The following is a 25,731-nucleotide window of genomic DNA, read 5'->3' as shown; positions in this document are numbered from 1 at the left end:
ATTTAATGAGCATAAAAGCTACTATGAACTGAACGCTTCAGTGTTTGCTTCTCTCCTTCCTGGATTTTGGTCATGCTGATGCATGCTGAAGCCTTTTTAAACCACGGCAGCAAGCAATTACTTGGGTCAATAAGATATTTTTCTTGATAGGAGTAATTTAATCAGGTTAAGGGGCATTTTCAGCTCCAGATTTTGTTGCAACCTACTTTTCAGGTCTCTGGAATAAGGACAAAAAACGTAAGTTCTAATTTTCGTTTTTACGATTCAGAGTGAAAAGGGCACGTACGCAGTCATAAATTAATGTCGTTAGAAATTTGGACTCCACTGTCAACTTTCAACACACCCTCCACATATAATATGGAAGAGATTGACATACCCACAACATATCAAATAAGACATTATATGGTAAAACACTTGAATAATTTGCTATTAGAGGGTTTTGAAATGTTGACAACCAAATACAAATCTTCACCAACTTATACATTTCTCTGAGATTCTTCTTAATTTAACATTTCTGGCGTATACCTCCCGTGAAAATGTTTTCAAAACCCAGAATGCCGGTGAGAATCCTATAATAGATAAGTAACTGTGTGTTCCTTTGAAGCAGAGTCTACTCAAGTTAGCGACTCTTATCTGCAAGCAGCCAAGCACCACATTTCAACAACCTCCCTTTTGTTAGCATCATCAATTAAAAAAAGAAAAAAAGAAAAATCAAATATTGAAAGAAAAATATCACGTCATGAACATCAGTAATGCCGTACCTAGATCCTACGATAGATGCCCACATTCTTTGCAATGGGCAGCCTTGAGAAGTGGGTGCAGAGCTCTGTCCTTCCTTGGTTCCAACGATAGATGCCCATATCCTTTGTAATGGGCAGCTTTGTGCAGCAGGTGCAGAGATCTGCCCTTTAATGGTCATTTCAGCTGAAGTTCCCATTTCATGGACAACTTTGAGTGATTCTGAGAGCCGATTGAGTAGGTTCATCAGGGCAATCACTTCATTCCGTTGCAACTGCAGCTGAAGATCGAACAGACTTCAATTTAGTTTATGAGAAAAAAAAAACCGGGGGGATGCTGGGTGATTAAGGATGATTTCATGAAGATGTAGGCAATCTATATGGTCAATCCAAAAATGCTTGACCATGTGAAAGCATACATCAAATATACCATTTTCCCTGTTTTCATACTACCAATAGACACTTACGTTATGTTTGGTTCCCAGAAATTTTGAGGGAAAATACAAAGAAAAAGTAAAAGGAAATAAAAAATAAAAAATAGACTAAACATGAAAATACATTATTTTTACTCGCTACTTAAAACTCATTTTTTACTTATTTTAACTCATCGATATATAAATTAAATAATTTAAAAATACATAAGTTTTTAATTAATTTTAATTATATTTGATTTTCTTTTATATTTTTCATAGACAACCAAACATGAAAAAAATCATTTTCCTTTACATTTTTTTTCTTTCCTTAGTATTTTCCGGAAACCAAACATAACCTCACTGAATCCTGAGAAAAACTATTTGGTGGATTTCAAATAGAAACGTGGATATCCTCTTATAGGGGCACAGTGACACATTAAGTAAGAATTGCTAGTAAAAGGAGAACAAAAAATTTATATTTGAAGTCAATTTAATAAACTTACAGACTGTCCCAAGAGGTCTTGACCATCAATAGAGAAAAGGATTTTCAATGCAGTTCCAAGACCATGAACCTGAAGCTTTCCCCAAAGTCGACACTTCTCACAGCCAACACAGTCCATCAATGCACTACAATGAAAACAGAAATAATTGTATCATTGGCACAGGCATGAACCAGTCAATAATAGTGCAGCAATCAAAGATCACATTGAAATGCATAGTGAAAATTTATTGTAAGCAACCAGACATAAGGAGTTATTAAATTAGAGAAGCTAATTGGTCATACTTAGATATAAATTCTTTATATTTGATACCCGATAAAAGTTTCTGCCTTCTTCTGCTGCACTTCTTTTGAAACAAATGAAAATTACTGATTTCAAAATAACTTCAAAAACATCTTGAAATAATAGTTAAAATCTATTTGAGCAAAGTGACACAGGAAAATCAGTTTTTTTTTTTCCCTATTTTTTACTAAAATCTATCAGAGCAAAGTGACACAGGAAAATTATGTTTTTTTTTTTTTCCTATTTATAAGTAAAAATGTCCAAGACTGATATTGAAATAAGACAACCATCAGATAAGGATTTGAGAAAGACCTAATGTTTCTGAACTGTTTTTGTATCTGCTGCTTCAATTCAGGTCCATTTTCACCTTTCCACAACTTAGCTTCATCAAATGGGATGGGGCATGCAGCTTGTAATTTGGGATTATAGAGCAGCTGTCTCATTAGAGACTGTGTTTTCAAGTCATCATCAGGGTTACCAGTATCATACTCAGCCTGCTCCAAGTAATCTGCTGCCTGAAATGTACACAAGAGCAGATTGCCAACAAGATGAGCAATCATCAACATTGAAGGAAATTACTCCACCAAGAGAACATGGTATTATTTAAGTAGTACTTCAGCAGTATGCTTTCAACAAAACTTAATTTGATGCTTGAAAGGAGTCAGAATTGATACTCACTTTTGTGGCAGCTCGAAGAACAAAGAGAAAAGTGAAGTACAAGTTTCCGACACGGTCTGGGTATTTTATGACTCTATCATAGAGCAATGTGAGATTTTGACCCCACTGACAGCAAAGAAAAAAAATTATTGTTAGATATGTCATCAACAGACTTCATATTAATAAAAAAAATGCAAGAAATACCAGGAAAAAAAGAAAGGACAAGCAATCCATCTAGAAACAAGACAAAAAAAAATCTCAAGAAAATAATACGAACAGCCTAAGAATCAACACAGAATAAAATTTCTCGAAACTCCACCAAAGTTCCAGAGATGAGCCCCTCTCTTGGCTAGGAGGTCGGCTGAGCTTTTTCCCTTGATATCCAGCCAGCTTGGCCTCCCAACCTCAATAAGATGTCCCTAGTCTCTTTCAGCAAGCAGGCAGATGTTTCAGGACCCGTAGGAGCCCAGATGAAATTAAGAACTGAAAACAGAAGAATCTCCTTCAATCATGCACATACTACTTTGGGATAGCCCATATAATTCCTCTATGCTCCTTAGCAAGCCTGGAATGTGCAGCTGACTAGGAATGCTCAAAAGCACAATCATCAGTTTTAATTTTTCCAAGGAGAGGGGAAGTACTGGAGTCTGAAGAGATGCCAAAAATAAATCAAAAGTGGCATTTTCCCATAAGATCCTGATGGTAAAAAATGTTACAATTTCTATCCCTCCAAATAACACACAGGAAGGCAAGGATAACACACGGTCACCATACCCTTGCACTCCCACTTCTACCCAAGGCAAAGAACTTTATCACCATCATCAACACAAACAGTTGTAATGATGAGTGTTTCCCAAGATCAACTTGGAGGAATGATGCTACAAACCATTACAAAGTTAAAGTCCAAATGGCTAAAAGATGATGGTTTAGAATATGAAACATACCAGGAACAGTATTTTAATGCTAAATTCAATTCAAGTGGTAGCATAGCAATTGAACTGTCTGGCTCCATCATTGTTAAGGACATATGAATAAAGGGCATAATTTCGCAAGGAGCAAGTACATTTTCCATTCCCAAAGTTTAAATAAACAACTATGAGCAAGAACCAATACCGTGCTTGTAGCTTCATTAAGCAGATAATCAGCAGCTATATGGACTGATATGGAGGAGTGAAGACCAGATATCAATTTGTACAATATTTTCTTCTCTTGACAAAATTCTCCAGATGGATCTGCATGATGGGTCAAATATCAACAAGAAATCATCATAGTAGAGAATGAGCAGCTTGGAGGGGATTGCTTAAAGGAAGCTTCTACTAGGTAATCTCATAATGGGAACACCATGTCCCATTAGTCTTTTCACCTACTGTTGTTTTTGTTTTAGTTTTGAACAGGGATCTCCTCCTCCACAATGTAATTTTGACTTTTCTCTAGATAATCACTTCATTTTCAAGAACAAGAAAACTAGAATGCAACCAAATGCTACCTTAATTTTACCGAACAACTAAAACCCAACGTTTCTAATGAAATGGCTTAGGCATCTCCTCGTTGATGCTTATAATATGAAGAAATTGAAATAACTAAATAAACAAACATAGATACTTTCATAAGAGAAGAGAAACAATATTATCCATCATGATATGGCAGACAATAAGAACTCACATTTTGGACAATTCTCAGTATAAATAGCATCCCATATCCTTCGTGCAGATGGACCAGTATATCCAGTGTAGCGTTCAGGGTTCAGTTGAAGATTCACATATGTCATCTCCGCTGCAAATGAAAATGAACCATCAAAAGCTTTATTAAACCATTAAAGAAACTTAAGAAAAGAAAAGAAACATGGAGTGTTATTGACTAAGCAATGTCATTGGAAGTTCCAATGGATCTTAAATTGCTAGATCACATTTTCAATAAATTACCAGGGCATTATTAACTTTAAAATTTGCAAGTATATGAGTAGAGACTTATCATTCTCAGAAAGATGCAATTGGCTTGAAAAGAAATAAATTAACAAAAACGTTTAACTAAACATAAAATGAAAAATGTTAGAATGTGCAGGGTAAAAGAATCCACCATTGTCAGTCTCATCATCATTTGTCCATGGATTGTCTACTTCTACCCAGCCTTTGAAAGCTTTGGTATCTAGTGTACGGTCAACAGCCGCCTGTGGCTTTCCCTCTTGACAAATAAGATCTTCTGATGAAAGGACATGATTAAAGGGCTTCTTAAATGTTTCAGGGAACTCATTTTCGGGGCATTCACAAACACTGCAATCCCGCAAGTGGCACATACCATCATCTAGCCAGAAAGGGCAGTCACACCACAACTTAGCCTACCATAGAAATGGATCAACAGGCTTCAGAAAATGGGATATAGGTCAGTCAAGCATAAGCGAAAACACAATATCAATTGAAGTATAACAGAATAAACAAGTCATAAACACAGAAATATCGTACATCTAGATTAGTTTTGACATGTAATAATTTACCTTCAAACCCCGAAATATTGTTCTCCCCCGCGCCACCCACCCCCCCCAACCCCCACAACACACACACTAACTCATCTTCAAAATAGAATTAAATACATGGAAGAGCAAGGACCGGGTATTAATTCATCAGACAATTTGCTTGCTTCTAGCCAGTATGGAATTAAAACCAACCTTAAAATATCGGAAAAATGGAGTTGTAACAAGCTCTTGGAGTATTGGATGCAAAACTTCCTCATTAAGATGGTCTACCGTCACATAGTCACAACAACAGTCCTCTACCATCCCACTATACTTATGTGCATCCTGAAAAAGTTTTGGGCAAAGAATTTTAATGAGAAGCCGAAACACAAATAGCTGCATCAGTCAAGTCTAATTTGTCATTCAGACCAATGAAAGCAAGCTCAGTTGAGTAACTATGCTCAGAATTGTAACAAAATCGTTCAATAACCTAAAGTAATTATCATACAAACATAATTAATCATAAAGCTATAAAAAATCATAATTACTCATAAAATTTCAGTCCTTTCAACAATTAAAAAAGTGGTTCTGATATTAGGTACAGCTCTCAAGTTAGAGTTCATATTTTCGAGAAAAATTAATAAAACAAAACTAGTTCTTTGATCGAGAAAAATCTAAATGTCAGATACCAAAATGCACAAAATTTCAAATCAAACCATGTAATTGGTTGCTAGGAAATGAAAAAGGAACCCTCTACTCATCCGAGAGACCAACCACCTCACTTTCACTTTTCTTTTCTTTTGCTCGATTTTCTCAGAAACCAAACAGACGGCAAAAGAAAATACCTTCCCACAGTGGCAGGGTTTATTGCTGCCACCGAAATGCGAGATCATTGGTTTCATCGCCATAGCAAGGACGACGAGGAGAGCCCCAACGACCCAAACCCATCGCCGTCTGTGACTTTTCTCCGCAATCTCTGATTTCACCACCGCCATGCGTCTAGAAGCCCTAGATTTCTCAAGAAAACACCTCTGTTTGGTTGCAGGAAAAAAAAAATATATCGATGAATAGAAAAGGAAAAGCAGATTTGAGTTGTGTAAGTTTTATCATCAAATGTTTAACATAAATGGCATATATACGAGAAAGCAGGAGCCAAAGTTAAAGAAAAGATGGGCGGTAGTTGCTGGTTTTATTCCAGAAGCTTTGAATTTTCAAGAACTATGGATCTACACTAAACCTTTAAAACTAAACAATGTACGGTCGGTCGATGTAATTGGAAACCGTGGATTTAGGATTTAATGCCCAATTACATCCTAAAATTAATTATTGATTTTTTTAAAAATGACATGGCATTTTTTTAAAAATTGCCACCTGGCATGTTTAAGAGCTTTCTTTTTTTTAATTATTTTGTATTACGCTTAATTTGTTTATGGTGTAATTCAAGAGAAGATAATAAATGTCTCTAAGATTTATATTTATCTCCAATTTTTAAATCCAATCAAGTTTAGACATATGATGACGTGGAGGCATGCACCCGCCGATAAATAATCCACAATTTTAAGTTGTCCGGCTACTTGAGGCATGAAAAAGAAAAACAAAAAGCATTATTTTTGGTTTAGAAACTGGGGGCACCAGGATACGCGCATGATGTTGTCACCCATCCAGTGTCTTCTTGCCACGTCAGACTCTCCACTGCCCTACCCATTGTAAATGCCCAAGAAACTCCACTGGGCCATGGCCCCATGGTCCATTCACACCCTTTAACGGTCAAAAGTAAAGATGAGTTTGAAAATTAGAGTGGTGGGTTTCTGTTACCGGAAATGGGAAAACCATGGTCAAAACTTCATATTCTACCTCTGATTTTCATAGCAGATTTCATTTTCCACCGATCTAATCATTTCTCCCATTCCCGCACAGATTTTAATGGCTTTGGCAAACAATAAAAAAATTTAAAATTTTTAAAATTAAAAAAAAAAAAAAAAACCACTCCCACACACACACATGTGTATATATATAAAGGAAACAAATAAAAGAATATCACAAACACTTTTTTTTTAATATAAATAAAAAAATTATAAAATCTAATTATAATAAAAGCCAATTAGGATTCTAAATCCTAAAAAAGAACTAACAATTCAGATACAAATTAAATAATTACAATAAATTAAGGTAATATTATTATAAAAGAAGAGTTTAATAGGATAAGAATTGGAAGAAGAAACAATAGGAATAAAATTATGTGTTCCATCTTAGAACCACCTTTTATAGAAGAAGAGATAGTAGAAACTTTATATATATAATCAAGAAGGGATTAACAATAACAGTTGATGAATATTAGGAAATAGATGATCATTTATCGTAGCATATTCTCATACCAAATTTCATATATCATAACACCCTAGATGATTATAGAAATATACCTTATTAAAACTTTATTAGAAGAAAATCTAATAGGAAAAACTTTAGTAAAGGGAAAAAAAAGTAGAATATTCATTTAAATGATTTTATCATCAAAGTTACCCCACTAAAAACCTTGTTAGTAAAACCATAAAATCTAGAAGCAGGTAAAAAGAGTATAGTATATATATATTAATATCCTCTTTCTGATATGTATATGATCATATTTTTTTCAAAGTTTCAATTTGTAGATCTCTCAATTTCTACATCCCAATGTTGTATCTTAATTTTTTCATAATAAATACCAATATTTTTGTGAATAGATCTCCTAGATTATCACATGAATTTAAACATCAATTTTACCGTTCTTTAATAGCTCATGAGCATAGAAGAACTTAGAGCAAATATGCTTAGCTTTATCATCCTTTATAAATCCTCCCTTAAGTTATGCAATACAAGCAACATTTTCTTCATATAACTTTGTCAAATTATCTTTGATGAAGCCACATGACTCTCTAATATGTTGGATCATCGATCTTAACCATAGACATTCATGACCGCTTCACGAATTGTAAATATTTCTTAATGATTTGAAAATGTGGCTACCATTATTTGTCTAACTGATTCCACAATATTGTTGTACCACCATAGGTAAATATATACTACCTTGTTTGAGATCAAACTTTTTGAGAATCCAAAAGATAGTCAACGACCGCATAACCAAGTAACTAAAACTATAATCCTTTAAGTACAATAAACCAATGTTAGATATTCCATAGAGACATCATACTACAAGTTGACACCATTCCAATGTCTTCAAGTTGGTGTGAAACTATATCTCGTAAGCAAGTTGACAAAGAATACTATGTCTAATCATATACAATTTACAAGGCATATGAGTGCACCAATAGCACTAAGACAAAGTATTTCTCCAAATATTTCTTCATTATCCTATTTAGGATTAAAAAAAAAAATTAAATCATTTTTTATTTCTAGTGAGCAAACTACCATTGAAGAATTTAGTTGATGTGATTTATCCATATGAAAGCACTTCACGTTTTTTTTTTTTTTTTGTATATGTTGATTGATAAACTAACATTCCATTTGAAAACTGTTTGATCAGACAAGACATAATTTTGCTTTCCTCAAATCTTTCATTTCAAATTCTCTCTTCAAATAATTAGCAATTTTTATGAGTTATCATCAACATAAATTGCAATAATTCCAAATCTGGTTTCTAATCTCTTAATGAAAACGCATGAACATATAGGGTTAATCACATACCCTTCTTTTAGAAAGTATATGCTAAGGTGATTGTACAACATGTGTCTGAAATACTTTAATCCATATAATGATTGTAGTAGCTTGATTGAGTACATGCTACGAGAATTTATATTATTTGCTTCAAGCAATCTAAATCCTTAAAGGATTTTCATTTATATATTATTATCTATGGATCCATATAAATATGTTGTAATGACATTCATGATATGCATATCTAGTCCTTTTAAGACTTTCAAACAAATTAAAAATCAAAATGTGATTGCGTCCATGACAAGAGAGTATGTTTCCTCATAGTTAATATTAGGTTTTTAGGAAAAAGGTTATGCTACTAATCGCATTTTATATCTTATGATTTCATTCTTTTTATTGCGTTTTCTAATAAAAACACATTTATACCCAATAGACTTAACATCTATATGCGTTTAGACTATTGGTCCAAATATTTTTTGTTTTTTTAACAAGTTTAGCTCTTATTAGATTACTTTCCATTTTTGTCAATCATTTCTTCATCGACATTCATCCACAACTTTTAGTTCGGGATTCTCATCATTTTTTATGATGTTGATAGCCACTTCAAAAGAAAATATTGTGTATAATGAGTGTATTTTGATCTCATTTTTCTCTTGTATGTAGATAACTAATAGAGATCTCCTATTTTGAGGTATTTGTGTCTCTTTAAGGCTAATTGTATAATTTGAGCCTCCTTTAAGGGTCATTTGATTATTAATCTAGGACTTATTAGTCAAATTTAATAGCCTATTTTTTTATTGAACTTTTACAAGAGTGTCAATGTTTTTATGTGTTTTTATTTGCATTTTTCTTTTCCATTGAACTATCTCATTTGAGCTAATAGGTCTATCATGCTTCATGCATATCTTAGATTCATTTCATATAATATTGGTTAATTGTCCTATACGAACATCAATTTATGCTAGAGTATTTGCAATTAGTATATATGACTTTGTCACTTTCTTTACATCAATGAATGTATTTGACAGTTGATTTGCGATTCATTACAAATGAATAATCTTTTGAATTTTTTATTCACATTGATTTGTTTAAAGGTCAAGATCAGATAAAATCAATGTATTCTAAGTAATTATATTATTTTCACGCCATTCTTTTGGAATTGACTTTTTTCTCTAACAACGGAAAAATTGTTTCATCAAAATGGCAATCGACAAAACATGTCATAAAAACATCACATATTTGGGGTTCCAAATATCAAATGATATTTGGAGAATCAAAATCAACATAAATCCCAAGGCACTTTTGAGAACCCATCTTAGTCTTTAAAGGAGGAACAATAGGGACATAGATAGTACAACAAAAAATTCTTAAGTGAGAAACATTTGGTTGTTGACAAAGTACAAGTTTTAAAGATGAATCCTCATGATAAACGAAAAGCCAAAGATGGACTAAGGATGAGCATGGAGCATAGCATGACCCCAAGCAAAAAGAGGTAGTTGTGTTCTTAAAAGTAATGGTAGAACAATCAATTAAAGTCGTTTGATAAGATATTTAACAAGACTATTTTAGGTATGAACATGAATAACAAGACATGTTCGATGTCAATTCTAGTTGACATACTAAAGTCAATAAAAGTTTGGGATGGAAATTCACCCGCATTATCAAGACAAATTTTCTTAATAAGGTAATCTAGAAATTGTGTTCTTAGATTAATTATTTAAGTAACCTAATAAAAGCAATATTGCAAATGAAAATGAGATAAACATATGACCACCTAGTGAAGGCATCTATTAAGACCATAAAATACCGAAATGGTCCACAAAGAGGATGAATGAGGCCAGATATATCCTAATGATTTCTTTCTAAAAAGGTTGGGAATTTTGAGACAACTTTGGTAAAAGATGGCTTGATAATATATATATATATATATATATATATATATATATCTTCTTAATACAGGTAACACAGTTATAATTATTAGGCACAAGAATCTTTTGGTGTTTTAAAGGGTGCCCATGAGAGTTACAAATGATTCAACGCATCATAGATGAACTAAGGTGACCGAATCACTCAAGCCAAATTATAAAGGTATAGGTCATAGAATTTGTGGGTCATTATAGCATATGATTTAATAGGTCTAATGGTTGCATGATACAACCCATAAGAAAAAGTAGGGAGCTTCTCTAATAGTTACTTTTGTCCCGAAACAATTAAAGTAACTCTATATTACTTTTATTCATAGCATCAATATGATATCCATTTTGACAAATATCTTTGAAACTAAGCAAATTCCTTTTAAATTTGACATAATATAATGCATCATCAATATTAAGTTTGATTCTGCTAATTAAAACAATAGTAGCTCTTCTAGAGCTTTGAATTAGGTTTTATAGAACCTAATATTATATTAATAATGTTTGGTACAAATGTTAAGTTCAAGAAATACTTTTAATCTAGAAAAATTGTATGCGTTGTGACACAGTTTGCAAGACATACATCTTCATGATGTGTTGTGTAATTAGTCAAGTTAAGATGATTCATCTATTTATTTGAATAAATAAATAAATAAATATATAAATATCATGCATAGAAAAAAAAAAAAGAACTCAAAAAAAAAAGTTAATGTTTGTAAAACGAAAGAACATATGAAGATAAAATAACATATAAGGCATGACAATCAATCATAAAAAACATATTCATCTCCAATTAAACGATCAATTTTGTCACTAGGATCTTCAAAAAAATTGAACACATTCAAGTGAGTTATGTCTTCAATTCCATTATTATCAATGAAGTTTGTTACAACCTTCTTTCTTTTTACCTTTTATAAGGCTTGGTAAAAGACAACTCAACGTTTCGATGTACAAGTACGTGTCCAATGTCTTTTTATGCAACATCAATAGCATTCATTCTTATGAGTTTGTTCTTTTTTATGTAAAATTATTTTTTACAGACCAAGTTAGAGGGGAGCAAGAAGGAAGATGATGTTACAGCTAAGGAATTTGGGATGCTACGTTTTTATGGTATAGATGTTTTGGATGTTGGAAAATTTTGTAATAATAAGAAAAACAAAGAACTATAATTATGTGTCATAGTTATATTTGTATACAAATAACTTGAACAACATGATGTAGAATTACAATATTCTAGGTTGAGAAGATTGATGTTGTTTGGATTTGATTATTATTCAAGATGTTTCATGATTCCTACAATAGAAAGTTTTAAGGTACTAAAGGTCTCTCAAAGAAGGAAGATGATCATTTGCAAAATTTAAAGAAATGTTAAAAAAAAAAATATACCAAGTGAAACACAAATGAAAAAAGATTGCACAAGTGGTCCGAGTTTTATTTACTCTACAACAATGTAATTATATCTATGTATGATTTTATTTACTCTGCAATACTGCAACTATATTTCTATACAATTTTATTTACTCTATGGCTCTTTATTTATATTTGTATTATAAACATTTAAGTAAATGGTTATTATTTTCTCATTTATAACTCTATTTACTTTAGGTTTACAATATAAATAGTAGGGGTATGGAATACCTCCATTTGAATCCAATTAAAATACTTTTAAAACTTCCTTTCATGTAAATCAAAATCTAATTTTTCAATTTTAGTTATAAATTGATAGTTTTTACTAAATTTCTTTGAAAAAGAAATTACCTAAGAAAAATTATCAAAAATAAAAAGTCAAGAAAAAATTATTTTGAACATCACCAACATACAAATAATAAAATCCACCATTTTTTTTTTCTTAAATTTTAAAACTTAAAAAAATGTTCTATTTACCATATTTAATGAAATTTTTGCACAATAAAAGCATGGTACCTAACATATATGAAAACTCTATCGAAACTATGTTATCTTAACTTATAAAATAAAATAAAATTTTAAGTGTGGAATTTGTAAAATAAAATACTATGATGTAGTTATTATTTAGAAATATATATTTAATAAAAAAAATTGATTGTTATTTATACATCAAAACTAAAATATTTAAATGTGAAAATAAATTATTAATATATTATACGACAAATATTATATTATTATATTACCATATTACTCAATTATTTATTTATTCTATATTTTTTGTTAAAATTATTAGATATGGATAAATAAATATAGAGAAAGATAATAAAATTTATTTGAATTATTTGGAAAAAAAAATTAAGCTTATAGAATATGATATCATTGAAAATATTGCAATTTTCTTGATTGGAGAGCCACAGCCTACTTTTTCTTTACCCATGCGACCAAAAGCAATAAATTATGTTAGAAGGTAACTGGCAAAATCGAAGGGGCCATATCATGCAATGTTAAACCCAATGAGCCAATCGATATCATCATTCCTAAGGAGTTGTTTGGATGTACCCAATCATGGTCCGATGGATTTCATTACCTACACTTATTAATATTAGATGAAAAAAAAATGAAAAAAAATAAAAAAAAAAGTTGAAAGAACCTCGTCTTTGACCGTTTCCTTCTGCTCTTATCCATGCCGGGGGCAACCACTAGCGGTTAGCTTCTGTGGTTCGGATTCGGAAAGGCGTTATTACAATTTACAAGCCCTGTCGATATAACATATATCTGTCCCAAGGGCTAGGACGATGACCAGGGCCCCTGCGCAAGCTCCGTATATAGACCGATCCACTGACCGCCAAAACGACGGCGTCGAAGACGTTGCATTGTCTGGCCTGTCGGTCGCTCTTCTCCACGAGAAAACGTGATTCTCTGATACAAAAAGGTCCAAAACCCTTGGGTCTTGCCGTTGAAAAATCCGTACAGGTCGTCTCACGCCAATTCTGTTGAAGTTGCAGTAGTGGTCTCTGTGGGTCCCGGTTAGTTGGCGCGTGGGAGGCGCGTGTCTCCCTGGTAACTGTATAAAAAAGGGAAGAAAAATTGCCATTAACCATCATCAGCATCAGCATAGAGGCAGAGGATACCCCAGGCCAAGAGTTGAAGGAGACATGGCGTGCTGTGCCTGAGAGCGGATGATTAGGAGTCCGTACTCTCTGTGAGGATAAGAAGCAGCAGGAGAGAGAGGCTGAGAGCGCTCAACCTCCAGCACTGCGCAGCCGTCAGATATTGCCGGGTACGCTCCCCCACGTCCCTCTCATTCTCTCCTCTTCTCTTCAGATTCCTCCTCTCTCTCTCTCTCTCTCTATTTCCATTTTCTTCTTTTAATTATCTGCAAACCCTAGGAGTCGTTTGGACTTTGGACTACTGCTCTGCAACATTTCCTATGCATTCCGCTGTTTTCTGCTTCCCAACTCACTGTATTTCACTGTTTGTTTTTTGTTTCTTGTATATGTAGCTTGTACTACTGCTGCAAAACCCTACAAATACCGCCACTCGGTACTCTCTCCCATCATACGTGCTCAAAAGCAACAGTTGGAACTTGAAAGTTGAAACCCCTTCAATCTTTTGCCTTCCATACACAGAAAAGTAGCTTTGCGAATCCTTAGGATTTTTATTTTTATTTTCATTTTTCTATCCTCTGTAGTTATATTGCAGTTTGGAACCAGAAAGCATGCAAATGAAGGAATCAGGCATGATAGAGGAACAGCTTGGGATGGACGGTGAAGCCCATGAGAAGCCGGAGACCACGTATGAGGCGGTGAGGAGGCTGGGCTCCAGCAATGCGGTGGTGGTGTTCAGCCTCAGCGGCTGCTGCATGTGCCACGTGATGAAACAGCTGCTTTTCGGCCTTGGAGTAGGACCCACTATCGTGGAGCTCGACAAGGAGAAGTATGGCTCCGAAATGCAATCCGTCCTGTACCAGCTCGCCGGCGGCCAGCATTCTGTCCCGGCTGTCTTTGTGGGTGGCAAGTTCTTGGGCGGTATCGAAACTCTCATGTCTTGTCACATTAACGGCACCTTGGTCCCTCTCCTGAAAGCTGCCGGAGCTCTCTGGCTATAACTTCATCATCACCGGAATATCCAACCAACTCCTATTACTAGAATTTCCCTATTATATTGTCTACTTTTACCCGTCTTTTTATGATTATAATCAGACATACATAATTGTACAGTGAACTGAGCTTGTTTGTTTTTGGAAGGCTCATATCAAGAAGATGAATGTTATTTGGGATATTAGATATCAATTAATATGAAATCAACTATCTATGGAACTGAGTGGTGAATATCAGATAAGTTTGAATCTCCATTTTTCCGACCTGTTGACCGGATATCACAGGTCGCCTGCCGGCCGGAAATCAAGGAGATTAGATTAATGGCATGCAATAACCATGCAAAGACATAAAAGAGGGTGTGGGAATAAAATTATGCCAAGTCCGTACAATATTGAGGACATATACCTTCTGCCAAATTTCATAACGGTTTCCTTTTTCTTTTTTCTTTTAGAAAAAATAAATGATGAGGATATGAGTGAAGGAAGACGAGAGGATCTTTTGATTTGCTGCCTCTCGGTTTTGGGGTTTGACAGGCGTAGATGGTGCCTATAGCATGGACTAAAACGCTGCGTTTTGAAGAAGGCCACTTAGTCTTCCTCCTCCCCCCTTTTCCACATGGCTCATGGACCAATCTCACAAAGATGTGATCTTATTTAAAATGAAATTATTATTATTTTTAATTAAACAGACTTCACTATCTCCTACGAAATTGAAATCAATTGTGTTTAGAAACGATCACATTTCATAAATTCAAAAAACATTAATTCATAATTAATTGGCAAAAGCCTTAGGATTGAAAGTATCATCACTTATTGAAGATCATCTACTTTTTTTTTTTTTGTATATATATGGTATCTCCTGCCCTTCTATAAAAAGATGACCTATTAATTGAATAAATACATTATTCTTAACATTTCAATTTCTTTCTCATCTAGTTTGTTCTTCTTCCTTTATTTTACAATGTCATTAGCATGAGTTGAAGACTTCTACCTTGCTCAAGTATATAACCAAAAAGAAGACTTAGAGGGTGTTTGGCAAATCAACTTAATAATATAATATGACTTAATAATTTAAGTCATTTAATAAATTAAATATATTTGATAAAATAATTTAATACTATAACTTAGAGTCAAAAACAATTTTAAATACTAAGTTAAAATAGTTATCTTATTTTGAATATAACAATTCGCACTTAACCGTGTAAATATTATCCCACCCAAAGGGACCCACGGCTTTAAAACACATCTATTTGATTAAGAGGAAATTATATTTATATAGCATAAAAAAGTTTCTCCCCTATCTAATATGAAACATCATAAATACCACATATGCACATAGAACGTCCTCGTTGTGTCCCATATGATTAAAGGACCAAATAGACAAACACCCTTCATGAGGCTAAACAAACCCCCACACTAGGGACAAACACTCCTCACGAGACCAAACAAACCCCCACACTGGAATTGATGATTGACTCTAATATAATTTATAACAACCTTCAATCAATCATGTGATATTGTCCGCTCTAAGCCCAAAAAGGCTCTCATGATTTTAAAATACATCTAAACAGTCTACATAGTTAAAAGAAACTCATAGTTATATAACATCAGGAATCTATTTATAAAACCAATATTTTTATTTTTAAAAACAATTTGTCCACACTTCAAAACATATTTGATAAAAAAACATTACTTTGAAAACACATAAAATAGGTTGAAAAAATCTAATTTCCAAGTTCTCAACCAATTTTCGCTTCCCCTTTAGTTGTGGATGGTAAAATTAAAGTGCTTTGCATTTAAACCTGGAAATCTTACAATAGGTTTTGCCCCAAACGCTGAGTACATAATTACAATTGCAATCGGAGGGAATAATATAATTACAATCAATAATTGAAATTGATCATACTTGTTTATTACATGATCATTTTAGAAGACAAAAAAAAAAAGGACGAGAAAATGATAAAATGAATGCATACCTAGCTTGGAAAGAATTAACTCCATCGATTGCATGTTCACAGTAGTACGTAGTCTCAGGCTATGGTGATCCTCCTAGTCCAAAACCTTCCAATTTCATGTATCGTCCAACCAAGAAACCGACATATCGGCTGGAAACAAGCTCCCAAGGGGTTCCTAATGTAGACGAACCAGCATGAACGCAATGTAGCATTGTTCTTCATTCTCCTCCACATACGGACCAAGCAGTTCTGGTTTCGGCTGGAGAGAACCGCAGCTGACTGGAGGTAGGCGGAGGCTGCATGCTTTACCAGTTGGTTCCGTATCGAAATGTTGGTCGAATCGAAAGCATTTCCCTCGTACGAATTATATCTTGGCGAGTTGAGAATCACATCTTTCAGACTTGTGTACTTTACCAGTGCATCACTTTCCTCGCCGTCCCTGATGATGGAAGAATGTCTCTTTAGTTTTGATATTGCAGCAGGTAGGGTTTCTTCTAGGCTGTGAAGTTCTGTCTCCATCATCATTACAAGCCATTATGGTATGATCTGAGGGTGGAGATAGGCATACTGGAGGAGGAGGAGGAAGGTCTCTCTACAGGTTGATGGGGTTTAATGGGGTTTTTTTTATCTGGGTTGGATGCATATATGCATGGTGAATACTGGATAACGAAATCAAAATTGGGAGAGAGGGGATTGGGGTTGGTATCAGTGATCGTCCTTTCTGTTTTCTTTGTTGTGAGTTGGGAGAGAGACGTTGGAAATGAATGAATGCATGAGAGGGCGTTTTCACCTAACCCACTGATTTTTTTGGTGGATCATCCTTTAAGATAGGGTGCTATAAACTCGGACAAATGAGGGATATTTTGGTCATGATGTCTTCAATATTTAGTCCACAGTGTCAATGGAAATTGGCCTGATTTTTGGTAGATTCTTCCTTCTTTGTAGGATATGATTTAGCATTCCCAATCATAGTTTCTCAGTTTAGAATCTTTCTGTTAATTTTTGTTGCATGCCATCTCATTTTTCTCCAACTTCCACAAACGGTCCCTTGAAATAGGCACATCTCAAAATCCAATCCGTTTGGGGCGGCCAAACCAATTATAGATGTCTATTTTTGGTCCTATTTTCGAAAATAATTTTGAGAAAAGTTTTTAAAAAATATTTTATAATGTTTTGTAGAACAAAACTTTGTTTAGAACCTAAAATGTTTTAAATCTATTTTTAGTTTTTTTAAAAAAAATATGTTTTAAAAATGATTTGCATATCCAATGCTTTATTTTTAATTTTTCTACATGTTTGTATAATTATTTTTTAAAACAACCTTTTAAAAACACGTGAAAGCAATTATAAAATGTTTTTTTTAAAAACCTTCTGTTTTATATTCTTAAGAATAAAAAAAAATGGTTTTCTCATTACGAGACATGTTTTCCTTTTTTTTTTTTAGAGAACAGAAAAAAACAATTATCAAACAGACCCTTTGTATTTGATTTGGGGGAGTCGGATTTTTAAAATTGAATTTCAGCTTCTATCTTACATGGTTGCATGAATAAATCAAGCTTGGTAGTTAGGCCCAGGCCCATAGACAGTTCCAATTCTGATTCTTTGACCTATGCAAGGCCCAAACCAGGTCCACTAACCAAATGGGCACGAAAGCCCAATTTTTCAGGAGACCAGTTAAAAAATGGAAGGAAACTTTGCCCACCAACTGAATTTGAAGATACATAAAGTTTTTTTATTTTTTTAATTTAATTTTACCTTCTTTTTTTTCTACTCTTCATCATCTACAGTCTAAGAGGAATCCCTAGGGTGGGGCCCTTAATAAGGACCCCGTGGGGTTCTTAATAAGGACCCTGCTTTCAAAAATTTGATTATTCAAACTTTTACTTTAAAGGGGCATGTCCTTTACCAAAATCGTGAGCTTTAGAAAAAGTTGGAAAGTAGGAGAAAAATAAAAGTCAAAAAAGACGACAATAGTGGTCCTTGATGGTGACCATTTTATCTGTTGGAATAATCCAGAATCAAGAGAGTTTAATACATTTATGACATGTTTATTAAACTTTGCAAAAAAAAAGGAATTAAAAGTTAAAATATTGAGAATCAATATTTTTGTGCCTCCAATAATTTTTATTGATATAAAATCTATAAAAAGAGATGAATAAATTAAATATCTTAAATGTTATAAATAGTTACATTTTTAATAATAATTAAAAAATTTTGCTAAGATATCAAAATTTTTCTTATGTTAATTAGTATATTTATCAACATAAATTTGGTTTAAGGCGCAAATTCTTTTCTTATTAGTTGATTTGAAATATTAATGCAATCAAAACTATTGAAATCCAAATTTAAAAGATAGGTTTTATTCCTTTGAATATCTAATTATTTTTCTCAACAAACATGAATTCTTCATAATAAGTAGAATAAATTGTAGGTGGTATTTATTTTTATTTTTTTTGTTAAATAGAAAAAATCAAAGTTAAAAATAACTCATCGATAAGAATCCTTTATTTTTTTTTGTTAGACAAACCTTATGGCTAGAAACCATTTTTTTTTAACCATTAACTCAATTACCAAATTGCTCTAATCCTTTCCACATCAATGACTATACCACTAAAATATCCTCTAATCCATTAGACAAGCCTTAATCCACTACTACCATTGATGATGTCATTGGCAAGTTTTTTCTTATCTTATTGTGTTTCATAGGTTATTTTGGGTTTTTTTAGGTGTTTTTGTGAATTTTCCAATAAGTGTGTTTCTTACTTGCTAAGGGTGATTAGGACAATTTACTCTATTTTGAAAAGGCAAGAATGCTCTATTTATTTGCTAAAAATGACATGAACATTGTTGTCACCACCAAAGGGCGGTTGTCTTCCAATTTTAATATGAAGGACATGGGCAAAGTAAATTTAGCGCTTGGAGTTAAGATCTTAAGGGATTGCTCAGGAAGACTTCTTGGTTTATCTCAAGAGACTTGTATTAAGAAGATTCTAAAGTGGTTTCAGATGCAAAATTGCAAACCTATTGATACCCTTATCAAGAAAGGTTACACCTAAACCTTTATTAATGCCCTAGGAATGATGAGGAAAGGAAACGAATGACAAAAGTTCCTTATGTGAGTGCAATTGGAAGTCTAATGTATGTTATGTTGTGTACTAAACCTAGCATATGTTGCGTAGTTGGATTAGTCAATCATTACTAAAGTAACCCAGGCCCTATTCATTGGCGAGCAGTTAAGAGGATTTCTCGTTACCTCCAACGAACTAAAGATTTTTTCATTTACTATCTAGGTGGAGATTTGAGATTAAGAGGACATTATGATGTAGATTAGGCTAGTAATCAAGATGATCATAAATCCACTATAGGATATGATTTCTTACTCAATGGTATCGCTATTACTTGGTGTAGCAAGAAGCAATCTTGCATTGCTCTATCCATTATGGAGTTGGAGTATGTTACTTATTTAACAGTCGTATAGGAGGTTGTTGGGTTAAGGAGATTCTTCCAACACCTAAAAGTCACAACTTTTGCCAAAGAGCCTACCACTATTTTTAGTGATAGCATGAATACTGTTACATATAGTAAGGATCCTAAATACCATGATAGGACTAAATATATAGATGTTCGTTTTCACTACATTCAAGACATTGTTGCACAAAAGGAGGTAGTCCTGAAACTTATCTTGACCAGTAGAATGATGGCTAATCCACTTACTAAAGTCACTACTAGAGATATCATTTGGACTTATGTGAGGAGTTTAGGATTTTTTAAACTTTGATATGTATTTTATTTTTGGAAACTTCTTGCATTGACATTTTATGGGTACCTTATACATTTATTCCTCTTAGATGTGGATTCCTTTTTAGTTTGATTAATACCAACAACATACATTATTTGATTGTCACCAAGCTTAGATTGGTCTATTCACATGGACAATCACCTTAGTGCTTAGATGGCAAGTAGGATGAGATGATTTCTTTTTTTTTCTTTTTTTTTTCCTTTTTATGCTAAGTAAACTATATATTTGGAACATCACCTTAGTTAGGCTAAGATAAGACATATAAAAGTCAAATATGATTTTATTCCATAAATTCATATTGCCTTAACAAAGTCGAATGTGAGATATTAGGCAAATGTCTGATAAGCAATTGTGCTAAGAAACTCATAATAAGCACTTAAGGAGGTGACTTAGCTAAGATTTGTACGGTGTTAGAAAGTGACACACCCACTATTGTGAAAACTCTATCGTAACATAGATATCAGACTATATGTGCTATCTGCGAATATTAAAATGAGTGGTTAAATGGATCTCTGCTCTAACACTATGTGAACCCTTACTACTATAAAGTCTACTCTACACCCTTGAACCTAGGACTATGTCATTAAGTAAGAGTAAGATGTCACTACTTTAACATGTAACCGAGGGATCATGATTGATATAGTCCAATGGAATATGTCAGGAAAGCGGTCAAACCTAAATGAATTAGCATGAATAGTTAGGGAAAATTGTTTGTAACACACCACTATTTATAGCTCATAGTTTGGACAATTATATTAACTTTGTATTCAATATAATTATGAATATAAATGTATCTATAAGTTAGGTTTAAGCATTTTTAATTGAGATATGACTCATTTAAGAGTTTTTGAAGGTGCTTGAACTAGTGTGATTGACAAGCCATGGTATAAACAAAATATTTTATTTTGAGTGATGTGTTATGCTAGTGAGATGGACACTTGTCATAAACGCTCCTACTTTACAACTTCTCATCATGTCGCACACTCCAATTTCTGTATGAAGAAAAGGACTTGATGCAAGATTTAAAATAATAAAAAAAAAATAGAGATTTTATCCAATGTGGACAAGTGGGAGATGTTAGAATTTTGAATGTTTTTTTTTTTTTAAATTCACCGTCCATATGTGGGATAAATAAAAGGATGATGAATAAGTAGATAAGATTTCATGAAATTCAAATTTTTTTTTTGAATTAAATTGGTTCAAAATAGAATGGAGATAATTATCCATTCAATTTGGAATCCTTATCTTTCACCCAAAAAAAAAAAAATGTTGCTTATAAATAGTAAGCTCATTGGTGAGTCCAAAAATCTTTACTCCAAAAGGTTTGATCTTCTTCACATCTCTTCTATTTTCTCTCAATCAAGTTCTTGTTGTTCATCTACACCTAAAATCTAGAAGGTGGAATAATGAGAAACTCTAATAGTTTCTTTAAAGAATGAAGTATTGGGATAAAGCCTTAGAAAGCATGACATGATGTAATAGTTTTAAATTCATTAATAAATTTATTTTTTTTATGCATCTTGTTCACTTTACTATCCCATATGCATTAATTGGTTATCCAAGCATACGTAATCATATAACTTTCATTATACATAATTTTGGTGCATTAGGAGTTGCACAGAGAATACAAGTTATGGGTTTCTTGCAAGATAATAAGTCATTCATATTTAGTTCATGGATTTTGGCAATCAAGTAAAAACTATAGTGCACTATCTTTTAATTGGAATGATGGTTTGTCTTAACCTTCGAGATGAGTTTCTCATAGTGAGTGTACTATTATATATAATTAAACATTGAATAGAACTTATAGCGAGTCATGAAGTTAGGGAATCAGTTGTTATGATTGACCAAACTATTATATTGCATGGATTACCAATCTTCAGAGGATATTGAGCATGTGTTAAAGTCAATGAGAGGTTTTGACTTATGGATGATAAGGTGGTTATACATCCTTATGGATTGGGTCACTATTAATAGAAACTAGTAGCAACAGGTATTCTTAATGAAGGCACCATGATATCTCATGGGGATTAAGACGGTGTGTTCCTTTTGATGGTCTAATTGACATGTGATATAGAAAACTATGGTCATAGCATTTCTTTTAGTGAAAATTTGACATATTTTTTTGGAGGTAAAGTATGTTAATTGACCACATAATAGGTGAGATCTATAACTTAAGGATTGGAGAGGTAATCTTAATAGGTGATAGCACTACTTTGTTAGATTATGGACACCAATTCATAAGAAATCTGCATGCGGTGGATAGTAGGTCATAAACTTGAACTTTATTTCGTTATTATTTACATAAGATATTGGAGTATAGTTGATTGCTTATAGTAAGATGTTGAATCAACTTTAGAATTGGATTCTAATGGAGTCAGTACTCATGTGGGTCCTAATGGTCCCAATTCGAACTCATACACCTTGATGGCATATCTGATAAGGGTTGGATAAGTTCTAAGTCAACTTATGTGCATAAGGGCATTTTAGTAATTACATAAGGTTACACAAGGGTTAGTGAACGACATCTCTAAACTAGATTAATTAATTACTTGGATAGCCTTGTTTGGTAAATTAATCAATTAGGATGTTTTTTTAGGTTATATTAAGTTATCTAAGCTCATGTGACTCAAGTCATTTAAGTTCAATGAAAAACCCTATAAATATCCTCCTTAGCAAGTTAAAGTTTCTAATTAGTCGTCTTTCACCATCCAAAAAGAAGAGAAAGCTTTAGCCAACACCATTCTAAATACCTCACCGCTTGAGTGTCAAGGATCGAGGTAAAGTCATAGGGTGGAAGAACATGGGTTTATAAGGCTTTCGGCAACTTCAAATTTAATATTCTCTAAATGAATTTGATTTAAGAACATTAAAATCAAAGATAAAGTTTTCTGTAACACTTTTCTAATCCTTTATTTTGCATTTTTGCTTCCATAGCCTAAGGAGTTTTCATGCACCTAACCTAAGCTTGGGATAAAGAATGGAGAAATTTGAAATTCCCTACAAAAAGTTACTAACATTAAGGATTGTAATTCAAGTTACAAAGATCTTCTTCAAATATTTGTCTAAACTATAGTTTTAATTTTTATCTTATAGGACTAATACCATTTAAGATGCTATAAAGGGCCCTAATGTTAGCCTAACTACCTTTGTTATCAAGATTATCTCATTCTTATTTAGGCTTTAATTCTCCTATGGATCTACCAGTTCTATACAACTTTAATGAAAGTCACTAACTCAAATCAACAGCATTCCAAATTCATTCTTACATTTTTCAAAATGAATTTCATATGGGCTTTCAAATAGGGATAATTATTTCCACTAAAGTAGGTTGGATTATTTACAAATGCTCCCACTTCTTGTGATTCCATGAATCAAGATTATGCAAGAATTGGAAAAAGTTTAATTTTTTAAATTCAACATATGCTAATACTAATTGAAAGTTTGAATATTGATTCTAAAACTAGCTAAGTGAGGGAATGAATAGGTTGTTATGATATTTAAGCCTAAAAATCAATTTTTTTCATAATTGTAATTTTTCTTAATCAATATATATGTGTAATTTACGTGAAAAACCCACTTGCAAGGTCCACTAGAAAACCTATAGATATAAAAATTATAGGTTTAATCAACTTTAGAGTAAATTTACTAATTATGAAAAATTAAGTACTCAAATTTATATGGACTACATGTTTCCTCTTTCTAAAGGTCTTACACAAGCCAGTACCTACATTTGTTTTCATGTCCATGTTGCAATGTTTCATGCTCCTAAGTGAACTCCTCAACAACTCGAGGGGATGCAATCAATATCCACAAACTAAACTCGATAAAAAATTAAGCTCTCGAAAGTGTTAGAAACACACCTACTCTAAGATGCGCACCTAACATCAATAACATAACGTATTTTTATAGTCTTAAAAACCTAACAAGTTAGGCGATGTCATGAAAAATTTGGAATAAGAAAACTAACAAAAATATGTAAACTGATTACAAGCACTTAAAGGCACACAAGGACCACTTGAGCGCTCCTCACAAATTCGTTTTTCCAACCTATTATTTAAAAATTGTCTAAGAAAAGACAAAATGCACTTTCTTACAATTTAAAAAATATATATATGCGTGTGAACTAATAACAAGGCACTTGAATGCTTGTAAGAACAAAAATATGTAAACTGATTACAAGAAAATTAACAAAAATATGTAAATTGATTACAAGCACTTCAATGCTCATAAGGACCACTTAAGCACTCCTCACCAAAATTTGTTTTTCCAATGGATTGTTTTTAAATTATCTAATAAAAAAACAAAATACAATTTTTTGTAATTTTATAATGTGAAAGATAATTTTAAAAATTAGTCAAATCTTTTAAATTCCTTCAATCAACTCTCAAAACAAAATTTATTCTTTCAAAAAATAAATTCATGCATTCATAAATACACATGCATTTAGAAGAACAATTGAAAAATATAAAGTAACTTCCCTTAATTTCTAGCACTAATCACATTCATGATGCTCATGCAAATAAGTATGACCTTTTTGAATGATAGATTCCAAAGCAACTTTAAGCAAAGAAGAGAAGGTGATATCAAGACCAAAAGGGAGATTGAGAGAGCACATGAATGTCTTCATGTAAAATGGAATGGTAGGTAGTGATACTGCAATTATAATGTCTAATGAATCAAAAGCTGTGGTCCTCATCTTCTCTCTTTTCACCATTCTATCCCAATTCCCAATTGACTCCATATTATTAAAGTTCCGTCTCTAATGTTCCACTTTTGGGCTCTCTCCACCACCACACCATTGCTGAATCTAATTGAGGTAGACCCCCGCCCCAATCATAATTACCTCACATGGTTTGTCTTCTCGTTACAATTGATCATATCATATATACCCTTGCAGTTACTATTTGTGCCCCTTTTTTTCTTGGCATCATTGATGAATTCCATCAAAGGGCTTTCTTCCAAATTTTCTAATAAAAAATTTAGATACGCTTGCTTTCAAGCAAGGTGATCATATCCATTCTGACAACTTTCTGGTTATATCATTGATCAAGTGGGTTTTTCTAATGAAGTGTGTGAGGTGGATGGTGACATCTACCAACTAGGGCTCACACCATCTTTGACCTGGCTCCTAATAGGTGATCTCAAAAAATGGTTCGGTTCCAAAGGAGAGGGGAGAGGGGGCACCGTTGCGTTTGCGTTTGCTTTTGCTTTTGCTTTTGCTTCTGCTTTTTATTTAATAGAAGAAAAGTAATACTTATTTTGCAGATATGGTGGCTGTCATGGTTGAGCAAAGAGAAAGACATGTCTGTTTTTAAGAGGCTCTTTTGGGTTGAAATTTGGCTTCAATTACCCTGACCTGTCACTCT

The 25,731-nt window shown here is 32.9% G+C and overlaps 3 protein-coding genes across 6 annotated transcripts; 1 reads left to right on the top strand and 2 right to left on the bottom strand.

The window, feature by feature from the left end:
- Nucleotides 1-403: 403 nt before the first annotated feature.
- On the bottom strand, nt 404-6,323 carry LOC100261669 (endoplasmic reticulum oxidoreductin-1). The gene is made up of 10 exons (XM_002271608.5): nt 5,884-6,323; nt 5,252-5,383; nt 4,666-4,924; nt 4,252-4,362; nt 3,703-3,821; nt 2,611-2,715; nt 2,245-2,447; nt 1,654-1,777; nt 762-1,018; nt 404-633 (listed from the first exon to the last, which is right to left on the bottom strand). Exons 1-10 carry the CDS (start codon nt 6,031-6,033, stop codon nt 630-632), a joined length of 1,464 nt encoding a protein of 487 aa, XP_002271644.2. The 5' UTR covers nt 6,034-6,323; the 3' UTR covers nt 404-629.
- A 7,126-nt stretch (nt 6,324-13,449) lies between these two features.
- Nucleotides 13,450-14,828, top strand: LOC100263456 (glutaredoxin-C1). 4 transcript variants are annotated; one of them, XM_019222631.2, is made up of 3 exons: nt 13,450-13,789; nt 14,012-14,052; nt 14,212-14,828. In XM_019222631.2, the coding sequence occupies exon 3, from the start codon at nt 14,228-14,230 to the stop codon at nt 14,615-14,617; it is 390 nt and encodes a 129-aa protein (XP_019078176.1). In that variant the 5' UTR covers nt 13,450-13,789; nt 14,012-14,052; nt 14,212-14,227; the 3' UTR covers nt 14,618-14,828. The 4 variants fall into 4 exon arrangements, with proteins under 4 accessions (XP_019078176.1, XP_019078177.1, XP_019078175.1 ...); XM_019222630.2 differs by having other exon boundaries at nt 13,452-13,789; nt 14,201-14,828; XM_019222629.2 differs by having other exon boundaries at nt 13,452-13,789; nt 14,012-14,101; nt 14,201-14,828.
- A 1,649-nt stretch (nt 14,829-16,477) lies between these two features.
- LOC104880517 (uncharacterized) lies at nt 16,478-17,083 on the bottom strand. Its single transcript, XM_010657384.3, has one exon. The coding sequence runs from the start codon at nt 17,080-17,082 to the stop codon at nt 16,639-16,641; it is 444 nt and encodes a 147-aa protein (XP_010655686.2). The 5' UTR covers nt 17,083; the 3' UTR covers nt 16,478-16,638.
- Nucleotides 17,084-25,731: the final 8,648 nt, after the last annotated feature.

Source organism: Vitis vinifera, chromosome 10 (assembly GCF_030704535.1).
Source record: "Vitis vinifera cultivar Pinot Noir 40024 chromosome 10, ASM3070453v1".
Classification (NCBI taxonomy): domain Eukaryota; kingdom Viridiplantae; phylum Streptophyta; class Magnoliopsida; order Vitales; family Vitaceae; genus Vitis; species Vitis vinifera.
The sequence above is the reverse complement of the archived record's forward strand: the minus strand, read 5'-3'. Positions and strand labels throughout refer to the sequence as shown.